Source organism: Cyclopterus lumpus, chromosome 10, assembly GCF_009769545.1.
Source record: "Cyclopterus lumpus isolate fCycLum1 chromosome 10, fCycLum1.pri, whole genome shotgun sequence".
In the NCBI taxonomy this organism is placed as follows: domain Eukaryota; kingdom Metazoa; phylum Chordata; class Actinopteri; order Perciformes; family Cyclopteridae; genus Cyclopterus; species Cyclopterus lumpus.
In genome coordinates, this window is record NC_046975.1 from 11,272,700 (window position 1) to 11,285,076 (window position 12,377).

A 12,377-nucleotide genomic window follows, 5' to 3' on the forward strand; every position below is an offset into this window, starting at 1 on the left:
GAGCTATGAGACTGAAGATGCAGTCAAAGCATTGACAATTAAAAAAGGTAAAATAAAGAACCAAAACCGGTATGATCACAAGTCATCCTGTTAAACTAGACAGGTGCATAAGCTAATAAGACATGGTGGTGATGTTCTGAGCCGAGCTGTCGTCAAAAGTGGGAACTATTATGTCTGAAAGAGTAATGAGGAGGTCTCCAATTGTTGGCCAATGCTTGAAACTTTCAACCACCTTCTTACTCCTCAGTAAAAAGAAAACAACGTTAGGCACAATAAACTGAAAGCCAACTATTTTGGTGATGTTGTCTGTGCTCTGGAGACAACATCTGAGGCTCGTTACCATCAGGGTCAGGTCCAGATGAAAACCCAGACTTGTAGAGGACGACATTTTCATTGTTTTTGAATTGGAACCATGCAGGAGTAGCCACAGGGACACATAAGAAACTTTAATCTAGAACTAAGAGTGAAGAATGTGATATATATATATATATATATATATATATATTTATATATATACACACACACACACACACACACACACACACACACATACATATGATGCAAGTAAAGAGGCAAAGTATGCATCAACCCAGTAACTGTAAAAGGACCAAGGGTGCCCAAATACTGCTGAAAACCAAAGCCTGCACTTTGCTCTAAAAAACAGCAAGAGTCACAAATTCAGTGCTTAATATATAGATAAATATATATATACACACAGTGTGTCTGTGTGGAACCCAAACAGAGGAAGAAGGGCCTGCAGGCTGTGTGTGGAGAGGGTGGAGGCCGCGGGGTGTGGATTGCAGCCCTCATGGTGGCGTCTCTGCGTTAATAGTCGTGGCCTTTTTTTTGGTTGGCTTCTTCACAGTCTTGGTTTGTGTCTTGAAGAGGGAGGAGAGAAACAGGGAGGAGAGAGAAACAGGGAGGAGAGAGAGACAGGGAGGAGAGAGAGACATGGAGAAGAGAGAGACAGAGAGGAGAGAGAGACAGGGAGGAGAGAGAGACAGGGAGGAGAGAGAGACAGGGAGGAGAGAGAAACAGGGAGGAGAGAGAAACAGGGAGGAGAGAGAGACAGGGAGGAGAGAGAGACATGGAGAAGAGAGAGACAGAGAGGAGAGAGAGACAGGGAGGAGAGAGAGACAGGGAGGAGAGAGAGACAGGGAGGAGAGAGAGACAGAGAGAAGGGAGAGACATGGAGAAGAGAGAGACAGAGAGGAGAGAGAGACAGGGAGGAGAGAGAGACAGGGAGGAGAGAGAGACAGAGAGAAGGGAGAGACATGGAGAAGAGAGAGACAGAGGAGAGAGAGACAGGGAGGAGAGAGAGACAGAGAGAAGAGAGAGACAGAGAGAAGAGAGAGACAGAGAGAAGAGAGAGACAGAGAGAATGGAGAGACAGGGAGGAGAGAGAGACAGGGAGGAGAGAGAGACAGAGAGGAGAGAGAGACAGAGAGAAGAGAGAGACAGAGAGAAGAGAGAGACAGAGAATGGAGAGACAGGGAGGAGAGAGAGACAGGGAGGAGAGAGAGACAGGGAGGAGAGAGAGACAGGGAGGAGAGAGAGACAGAGAGGAGAGAGAGACAGGGAGGAGACGCCATTAAAGACAGACTGACACAGTTTATTAAACAGTAGAAACACAACCGTGAATTATTAAATATGGAGAAGAGGTCCAAAAGGTTGGACTGAAGTTGGCTGATATATCGAGTATTAATATAACACAACTATGGAGAGTTGTATCATACAGTTATACAGTCGTATAATATCTTCTAGTCGTATAATATCTTCTAGGGTTCTAGAGGAGGTTTGACCGATCTGAAAATAACCCAGATGAATAAATGAGGTCCTTTCCTCAGTAGGGTCACGTGAAGCGACGGCGGCCGCTCATCACAGCTGGATCAGCTGTCAGTCGGCTTTAACAGCTGGAGAGGCTTTTGATAACTGTACTTATACTAATAAAGACATAGTAATCATTACTGTACTTACACTAATAGACACAGTAATCATCACTGTACTTATAATAAAATACAGTAATCATCACTGTACTTATACTAATAAAGACAGAAATCATCACTGGAGAGATGTATTCTCTGTAGCCTGTTAAACAAACTGCATTGAGTATTTATATACAGTGTGTTATGTTGCTTATAAGCGCAGGATACATTTTTTGGGGGCAGAATGAGTTTGTCTTACTTATTAATTACTTGTGTATGTTATAAAATTCTGATTGTGACGTTATTATTAAATAACCCAGAATACGATTATGGTTTCTCTTGAACACTGGAATGAATGTTATTAGGCTGGATGTTTCGGTGGAAATTGAGGTGACATAACTCAAAACTCATTCAGCCTCACGTGACGGAATGAAAATGACTATAAAATTATGGAAAAGGTACCACTGCAGACACACATTCTCTAGATCTCTCTGAATATAATTGTATCCATAATACAAGTTATTGAGGGAATTAACAGATCATGAAGATGAACATCTTTTTATGAATGAAGAAAGTTGTTTGTGGTAATGTTGTTGTTCAGACCTACAATTAACATATATTTTGTTATATAACTTGAGTTTAATCTGTGATCCGTCTTCACTCTGGTATGAAACTCCAGTGATCAGTCTGATCGGCTGCAGCGTCCAATCACAAACCCGCTAAAACACTTAGTGGAAGCCTGCTCTCGTGCATCCTCTCTCCTCAGAGATCCCTCCTCAGAGATCCCTCCTCGCTACTCTGAGCAGGCTTTGGGACAGCCATCAATGTGGCCGCGAAGAACCACTTCCAGCTCAAGCGAGGAAATGATAAGTAAGAGAATTGGGAGGTAACCCATATCTTCACAATGCAGGAGTGTTTCTATTGGCCTGCCAAACACATCCATCGTTTGGGCTTTAATTGAAGGAAATGGGAAACTGAGCAACTATTTGTAGTACAGACTCTGTGTGTGTGTGTGTGTGTGTGTGTGTGTATTGGCCCTACTTCTGTCTTAGCAGCAGGAGGTTTCTTGGTTGCCTTGACGCTGGCACGTTTGGGGGCTTTGTCTCCTGCATCTTCATCAGAGTGTTCAGTCCGTGTGTCTGATTGGTCAGAACTGTGTTGGGATGAAGCGTCGTCAACAAGGGACGTGGCTGCCAAAGAGCGGGCTGCAGGAATGGACAAAAATTGATGATTCACCAGACAGCTGAGAAAGCAGAGAGATTGAGCCAGTAGCAGCCAAACTTAACACCGCAGCTATTATTTGCCAGTAGGATTTCTAAATGTTCTTGCTTCTGAACCAAAAGGATTGAAACTCCTGAAGGAACTGTGATTCATAAGTAACATGCATTTGCAGACCAACATCACTACAGTCACAGCCTCTCACCCCCCCCCAGTGGACACATTGCAAATTACAGGTTTTGTTTCCACCGGTTTTTAAGTAAATGGTTGGTAAAAGAGTTTCTTCTGCCCAGCCACCATAACAGAACCTGAAACGTACTGGGTTTACAAAAGGTCAGATAGGATGATCATTTATGCTTCTATTTTAGTGCACCGACACCAGAAGCTACAGGAGCAGCAGAGGGCTCTTCGGTCACTCGACTCCAGACTGCTTACAGCAACATGCAGACAGTCTCTGGTGCTGAAGCATGTGTGAAACAAATCTTCTACAAACCTTTCACTAGGATTGAAAGTATAAACGTTAACCATGTACAGCAGTGGTTTGCAGCCTCGGTTGTGTTGTATGAGGTCACAAGATTCATAGGATGATTAATGGCATAAGAAAAAAAATGTAATTCAGACTTTTATTATCATTTTCATTTGAAATACCGACTAATGTTTTATCCCTTAAGGCTTCTTGAAAATAATTAAATTAAACAGTCTGACGAGGGAAAGACAATTTGTAGGTTGATACTGTATTAGAGCTTGATAGCGGGGCACAACTAGACAAGGATGTTTTAGAGGACGCAAATCACCAAGATTAGGAACAACTCGACACATTTGATTGGTGGATGCAGTTGAAGGTGGACTTGGGAGTTTTTGGACCTCTTGTAGGTCTATGCTTGTAACAATGGTTTTACATTATTCCACTGATCATCAGGTTGGGGTCATGTGCCAAACATTATTTTTTTTTTTAAATACATCAATGTATTCTCGCTTACAAAAAAAATGCAGGATTTAAAAAACTATCTTTTATTTACATGTTTGTTCGACCTCAAGGATACACAAAATGTGTCGGGAACGCAACAGGGCACCTTTAAGAGGAGTGCACGTTATGGCTCCAACCGCATATATTTTTTTTTATCAATTAATCTGTTAATTGATTATTTTAGCCCCGCAAATTAATGTTTTGTCTACAGATTGCTAGAAAAATAGCAGTAAAATGGTAATCACAATAATTCTGAAACCAATAAGTTATGACTTAACTGTCAACATTGTTGGTGTTCCATTTTCAGTTAAACAGATCAATTAACTAATTGTTTTTTAGAACTAGCGCAGTCTGAAAGAGAAGGGCAAGAAAATACCCTGCACTGCGGCACTACATAATCCGATTTAAGAAGGTTTTGAAGAGAGAAAGAAATGAGGAAAACATGAGTCTATGTCCATTATTTTGTTATTCAGAACAGTTGAGAGCATTAACATGCCAATTTATACAGCCATTCTGATTCAAAACCAATGTATTCATTGGGTTTTGTAAATGTATGTAGACAGGACATTTCAATATGTTTACATCATGTAAAGAAGTATTAGCATCAATAGTTTTGCATTATAATTTTGTTCTATTTACTTTGTTTTTGTAAAAACTGGGAAATGATTTTAGATTTGAATACTGTGGCGGCTTAGCAGGAATATTTCAATCGTTATTTGATCAGTCTGCTCCATTCAATGAATGAAGTCTGTGAGATGTGATTGAAAGCTCTGAATCATAGTAAGACCACCTTTGAATTTGGATTATCTTCAACGTATACTGTATTGTACACAAAAGATTATCAAAGATACATCTGTGCACAAATCACCCTAAAAACTGGATCTGAACTCTCGCCATTTAAAAAAGAAAGATGGAGCAGCACACTGAACTGAATGTATCTGACTGGATTTTGAAGTTGCCCGTGGTTTCTTTTGAAGTTTAAATAAAAATGTGCCACTTTGTCCATTGTTTCACTGCCTCTGTGTCTCTCTGTATTCAGTTCACAGCTTGTCAGGCCTACACAGCCAGCAAACCGGCAGTTCAGTGAGACACAAAGAGTCTTCCTTCCAAGCTTCTCCTCCCACTGGAGTCACATGCTCCTCCCCCTCCCCACCCCCCGACACACACACACTTCTTTGCATCTCCCCCTCTTCCCTACCATCCTACAGTGCTTTAAATCACATGACTTCACTTGGCGGGACTAGCTCCAATCCTGCTCTGATGAAAGTTAAACTAAAGGAAGTCCTCCGTGTGGCACCCCTGCCCAATGAGCAAACTGAACACACAGTATGTATGTATTTATTCTGATGTGTACGACTCCATGCCTCTCCATGTGAAGCTGCTATTAAAGCTGTGTGGGTTGTGCGTGTGGAGAGGCCTTACTCTGCCGTGTAGCGGTGCTCTTGGCCCGGGGCAGCGTGCTAGACCCCGAGCTCAACTCGTCCATGGGGTCACGTCTCATGCGGGCGTCTGAAGTGTGCAGAGACAGCTCGTCCTCAGCGTTGATGAGAGTCAGGTCCTGCATGCTGAAACTCCGCAGCTTGTCCGAGAGCACGCCCTGCCCCTGGGCATCACAGCAAAAACAAACAGACACGTCAGATAGGAGACAGCATGATAATATGTATCGCTTATCTCTGCAGCACGCATTTCTGAGAGGAAGGCGATTCGAACATTTAAAAAAACAATTAAAAATCGGTCTGTGTATCACCAAACATTAAAATTAGCAAATTAAATTAACCTACGTAAGGCTGACAAGATGGAACAGAATTAAATGGCAAATATACTTTTTAATACTCTATACTTTGATGCAGAACACCGACTTAATTTTTGTGCATAAACAATAAATGTCTGCTTGAATGTCATTCAACGAAGCGGTTAGTATGAACTGCTTGTATAGAAAATACCTGAACACCGGAATATGAACAGAAACGAGGAAGACTTGCGTGATAATTTTGAGCAGAGCATCAACTAGCATTGTGTAAATGTGTGTGTAAAAGTGTGAACACTTTTGAAAACCGCACATGACAACATCAGTTCAAGAGCCGTTCATGGCACCTTCAGTTCTCACCTTCAAGCTGCTGCCTTCCTCTTTTGACACGCATGCATATTTCTATTATTTGGAGACCAGCATGCTTGACGGAAGATTTAATTTGGTCTAGCCATAATGTCATGTTTGAAATTAACAAGAGACATTAGAAAACAAGCTTAATAGACTTTGGGGAATCCAATTTATGTCAAGAAGACACATACAGCATCACAAACATATTGAGTATGCATTGGGATGTGATCACACTATACAAGTGATACAAGGCAGCTTTGAACAAACTGTAGTACTTCCTTAGAAATGTTGGTGTATAGTACAGCAAACCTCCCAGAGGATAGAGGTCCAAACAACTGAAAGCCTTAACATTTACATTTCAAAACATTCTAACATGTTCCACGTTTATAGGTCACGAAGCACACAGCTCACCTTGGTGGCTGCGGTGACAGCAGCATTAGCAGCCAGGTTGAGACCCCTCTTTCCAAACCTCATCATGGTGTCATAACTCCTGTCTTTGGCTTGCGCTATGTACTCATCTATCTCCTACAGCACACAATGACAGTTGAACAGGTAGACAACAATGTAAGCAATTGGTAAAAAGAGGAAAAGGAAAATCTGAATATTTCAATGTGCAAACCAGTTTATAATTGTCAGACAAAAAAAAAAAAAAAAAAAAAATCATGTTCCTGCCTTCTCTTTGTTGGACAGCGCGGGGTGGACAAACTTGCGGTAGAGGACACTGGAGCCCTTGGTGTATGGGGACAGGAGCCAGATCACAAAGGCAATCTTTAGCTCAAAGTAAAATGGAAACCTGGGTAATAAAACAGAGGTATACCATCAGCAGAGAGGAAAAGAAAAGAAAAAGCTAGGAACATGAGTCAGATACCTAAATTATAAATAGAAAGACAACAATGAGAAGAGCATGATCTGAATCGCTGTCTGAGCTGCATTTTATTAAGTGAAAACAAGATACTTCAATAGGAGTCATTGTACTAAAAATATCAAGAGCACTTAGCACGAGATAGACACAGGAATGTGTCTATTGATATTACATAAGATTACTTATTACAAGCTAGTTGGGCATGAGGGTTGCTATCATGGCCAGCTCCTGACTCACCACGATAGGAGCAGGTCTGTGGCCGTCTCTGCTGTCGTGAACAACGCAAACACTATCCAGTACATCATCCATTTCACCTGGACACACACACACACAAGTGAAGACAGAAATAACATCACACAAATAGCGCATGAAAACCCCAGCATTCAGTGCACACGTGCCGAGACGAGTGGAAGAAAACAGACATGGCAATGCAACATATGTTTTAGTCCGTCAGACTGTGCACGGTAAATGTCCCGGAGACAAAGGAAATGTAGGGCATCGTCATCAACGCAATGAAACGCTATAAACTAGGCACTTCAATTCATTAGAAATACATTGTCACATTTGATATACCAATACGTTAGATTATTGAGAACATTTGAGAAAAGCCCTGCATGGTAACGGTATGTCTAAAGGCATTAACAGGTACGCAGCCAAATGAACACACAATGATGAATCATTTGTCTCCTCAGAAACAGGAGGAGGGGGGAATGAAAACATCACTTCTAAAAATGGCATCCTCCACTCTCACTCCTCCATCCCTCATTTGTTCCTTCTGTAGCTGTGTGCTTGAGTAGCAATTGGTGTGCGTGCGCGTGTGTGTGTGTGTATATGTGGCAGGGGGGGGCTTTGCCATGGTAACCTGCTCGGAGGAGAACCAGTGCAAAACTAGGCAGAGTGCCAGGGAGGCCAGGATGCTGCTATATCCTCATCTGCTTCCTGGACCCTTCCTCTCTCATCCCTTGAGGTAAGCAGGGAGGACACCCATTTGTTAAAAGGAAAGAAAGTAAAAAATAAAAAAAACTGAATGGGAATCTACTGCTTTCCATCCTGGTTTCCACTAGTTATTTAATCTGAACATTATTTCTACTCTTTTTTTTGTTCAGCTTAAAATGGATAGTTTGAGGTACTTATCCACAGGCAGTGGTATACTAGCAACTACCGTGATCCGCAAGGTAAAATTACAGCTTTTGTCAAATGAGTGTGGTAGCTTTGGAGAGATCATTGATGCATATTGAGATCATTGATGCATATTGAGATCATTGATGCATATTGAGATCATTGATGCATATTGCCGCTCCAGTTCCTGGTCAAACAGGGCTGTCTGACATGGCAAGGTAAAGCATTATATTAAATAGACACTTAAATAGACATTGTTTTTTTAAAAAGGCAAGTCTTTCTTTTAGGTGACTAAAACAAGTTTTGCTGCCGACCCCGTCAACAATACATTACTTCACCTAATGTCGGTCATACTCTGACTAAGGATGAGTACCTCATAAAACTCCACTTAAAAATCTAAACTATCCTTTCAAAAGGCAAAATGAGTGACATTTGTCGGTTGCGGTTTGCAAACACAAAATAAACCGTTGGCCCCTCCTCTCCGGCTTAATGACACTAGAAGCGCACGCATTTTCGTGTTTTTTTTGCGTAGATTCTACTTGGATGCGTGCTTATGATCCCCACACACCTCCACACACCTCCACACACCTCCACACACCTCCACACACCTCCACACACCTCCACACACCTCCACACACCTCTTGTGGCTGACAAGCAGGCAGCAACACCCTGTTCTGAAAAGAGAGGCCAATGCTGCAGGGCCTTAAACTTGATTTCTTTCCAATGGCCATCAGGGGGCTACTCCTCTGGTTGCAAAAAGCAGTCTGATTGTATAGAAGTCTATGAGAAAATTACTCCCCTCTTCAGTTGAATTAACATTGTGAACATGAGTTTATGGTCTCAATCGCTAGTTTCAAGTCTTCTTCAATACAGCATGATGCTCATTTAGTAAAAAGATGGCCCCATTTAGAGTAAAATATAAGCTAAAGCAGTGTATGCGTTAGGGCGGGGCTACCTTGTGATTGACAGAGCCCTATAAGGCGTCTCTACATCACTCCTCCGCATTTCAAATATGGTAACTTACGTTCACAAACAAAATGGCGACGGTCAAAATGGTGAACTCAAGGCTTCAAAACCGCAGCCCACAAACCAATGGGTTACATCACAACTACATCCACTCCCTATATGCAGTCTATGGTAATAAGTGATTAATGAGTGGGTTTTGTTTTTGGAAAAATCCTACTCATCCTGCCTTTAAAGATATTGGGGGGTTTTAATAATGCAAACTGTTCCAACAGCTCAGTTTCAATGTTATAAAACTCGATGGACTCTGCCGAGTTTTAAAATAACAGTGAACAGAGGAAATTTGCAGGCGCTATAGGACGTTGTGACAAATACTGAAGTGTAATTTTAAACTATGAATCATTTTGGTATCAAGGGATTGGGCAGTTTCATGCACATGCCATGGGTGTAAAACGTCTGCCAGATCAGTTGTTCCTAATCTTATTCACTGGTTTCCTCCTGACTGAAAGTCAGTATTGAAGAATTATGTGTTTGTTTTTCTCCTATTGAGTAATGGTACGACCCATCACATATATTTTGCAACCCCTAAGTTGGGAACAACTACACTAGATGATGAAGTCAGGTATTCACAATCTGCAGCATGGCAGATGTAATCAATAGGAAGGGAGTGCACATTCATATATTGTTTGCAGGCGTTAAGTGATAAAAATGACAGCGCAAACAGATGAAAGACAACCTGCACACAACTGTCTTGTTCCAAATTCTTCTTTTATTCTAAATGGACATGAACATTTGGATGTAAAAGAATGATATCTGCGGGCTTAGTAATACATTCCTTCTCATCTTCTGTGCATTGAAAACATTAGCAAGGGGTGATACTCACATATTCCTTCACGTTCTTCGTTTTGACAGCCTTGTATGAGGAGTATGCTGGGTAGAGCGTCCCAAAGGCCAGGCTGCAGAAAGCAGAGGAGCAGAGGAGCAAGGGTCAGAGGGGGATTCAGCCTGACAACATGGCCTCCAGGTGTGAACTCTGACACCTAACAAATGTATCTCTGCTTAAAAAGCAGGTTAGCCATGTTGGCTATACGCTTATGTAAAGACAAGTAGCTTTTTGTGTTATTGGGCTACATCAGCAAAGTCTGTCTCTTGGTGGTTTTCACCTGATTGGTGTTGCCACAGTAGAGTAGAGTTGATGGGCAGTGGCTTGTCAAAACACACTGGTTTAATTATGGGTTAACAAAAATGTTAATGAGTCAGGAAAACTGCAGTTAGACAAAACGGGAAAAGAAATACAAAAAAGTGTGCCAGGGGTGGGTCACCATGTGTTAGTCCGTGTGCAGACTGGGACACTACACCCCCCCCCACACACACACACGCAATGTGCATTTGGTCGCGTCGCTGTGCCACTATGGTGATTTGTGCTGATGTGACAGGATGAAAAATGCTGAGTGAGGGGATAGCAGGCAGAATAGAGTCACTAGTTTGTCTGTGGGCTGCTTTCAGTGTGAACTGCTAATTGTGACATATAACATGTTATCTAGACTAAGGAGTGAATGGTTTTCACACAGACTCTCTCAATGAGGCCTGTCCTCCCGGCTGCATATCTACTGTTTCTCTCAGCATTCATGTAGCTCCACGGTCCCAGTTGGTGTCTGAGCTGCTCAGTCATGCGTGCGGCGCCTCTCAGCTTTGTACAGTAAGCGGAGGCGACTCGTAGCAGACATCTGGGCCAGTTGTCTCCCTCAGCAGACGCCCTGTGCCTCTTTGTGTCCCCATCTCAGGTTCATTTCACAGAGTTTGTGGACATCCCATCGTCTCGCTGAGACACAAAGACCAGAGATATTGAGCACATAGTAATTTAACCTGCTTATTCACCCCAAAAAGACAAAGAGGCAGCTGCATGTTTAATGCAGAGAGAAGAGATCACAAATGATTGATCTTGCGTTGGCTATACCGCAGCCATTATGATGCATATCCAGTGACATTGTTTGTCTCCCATCAATGGATGACTAGCGAAAAGAGCTCAGAAGCGGAGCCAGCTAGAAGCAAAGGTAACTGTTTGCCAATGCTCTACTTATGTAATCCAAACAAGCAGTTGAAACACCAATAACATATCTACACCTGGACCTTTCAAAGCCACCATCATAGTTACATTTGGGGACCAATCTTAAGTATAGCCTGGTTAAATCCACAAGAAATTGACGGGATCATTGACTGACAGGTACATAGACAACACAATATCTTGATAATCAGTCACTTGATGATATAAGACTACATTAATGCAGCATTGTAAAATAAAATGTCTGCAAATATGATGATGATGATGATGATGATGATGATGATGGTGGTGATGATGGTGGTGATGATGGCAGCTGCTAGCTTTAGTTGAGTCATCCACACTGTCAGGATGTGATGTGGAAGTCCAGATCTGAACTTCTCTACTGATCACAGAAAGAGATGTGTGAAGTCATGATGCATTATTGAAAATGTACACATGTATCTGGCCAGTCCCTGAATCTAAATCTGGGCTTCACCTGGTCGTCACAGTTTACTAACTCCTGTTGCCATATGGGCGCTGTGATGCTCGGCCATATTCAGGCTGTGGTGTCCTTGTCTGCAGCGAGGCCGGCATGTTAAGCAGGTTTCACTTGAACAACGTGGGCAGCTAACGGCTCCTTATCCTGCCAGCACGTCGTCTGTCAGGTGGTTACTAGCCAGCGCACGTTAGCGGATTGCATTCGTTTACGAAACCAGGAGCAACGGCTCGAGGGGACCGTTGCTTCGCTTGGCAACTCATTAACAGCTTCACCCGCGGTATTTGTTTGCACATTTCTGAACCGTCCCTACGCACGGTCGGGAAATGGATGCTAGCTAGTTGTGCGCGGCGTTGAGCATCAGACAGCTGATGAATGGGGCCGTAAAAGCACAACAACAGATGCAGCCCGGTCCCGTACTCACACGACTATCCTCGAGATCATCCAGGACACCATCGTTGTGGACCGCCGGCCGGGAGCTTTCGCCGCTTCCAGAGAAGTCGAGGTGGTCAGCTAGCGGGCTAGGTGCCCCCCATTCCCCCTCCAGGACGCGGTGTGTTGCGGTGTGACCCGGTGCTGCCTGTCCGCTGGGCTGTCAGGTGGGCGAGCAGCGGCCGAGGATGTGCTGCAGTCTCTGTCTCCAAACTGGAGAGACTCTCTCTTAAAGGGCCAGTGCCGCGCTGTAGGA

At 43.0% G+C, this 12,377-nt stretch overlaps 1 protein-coding gene across 1 annotated transcript; it reads right to left on the minus strand.

Moving 5' to 3' along the window:
• Nucleotides 1-548: 548 nt before the first annotated feature.
• reep2 (receptor accessory protein 2) lies at nucleotides 549-12,318 on the minus strand. The gene is made up of 8 exons (XM_034543689.1): nucleotides 12,114-12,318; nucleotides 10,036-10,108; nucleotides 7,308-7,384; nucleotides 6,881-7,001; nucleotides 6,620-6,733; nucleotides 5,533-5,713; nucleotides 2,967-3,130; nucleotides 549-878 (listed from the first exon to the last, which is right to left on the minus strand). The coding sequence occupies exons 1-8, from the start codon at nucleotides 12,143-12,145 to the stop codon at nucleotides 807-809; spliced, it is 834 nt and encodes a 277-aa protein (XP_034399580.1). The 5' UTR covers nucleotides 12,146-12,318; the 3' UTR covers nucleotides 549-806.
• Between the last annotated feature and the right edge of the window lie 59 nt (nucleotides 12,319-12,377).

Bases quoted from the DNA above. Each gene is read 5' to 3' on its own strand.
- reep2 (XM_034543689.1), bottom strand. From the start codon at position 12,145: ATGGTGTCCTGGATGATCTCGAGGATAGTCGT. The intron at 7,385-10,035 runs GTGAGTATCACC...GTGTGTGTCCAG, and splicing joins CGAAGAACGTGAAGGAATAT to GTGAAATGGATGATGTACTG. The intron at 7,002-7,307 runs GTGAGTCAGGAG...TTTATTACCCAG, and splicing joins ACAGACCTGCTCCTATCGTG to GTTTCCATTTTACTTTGAGC.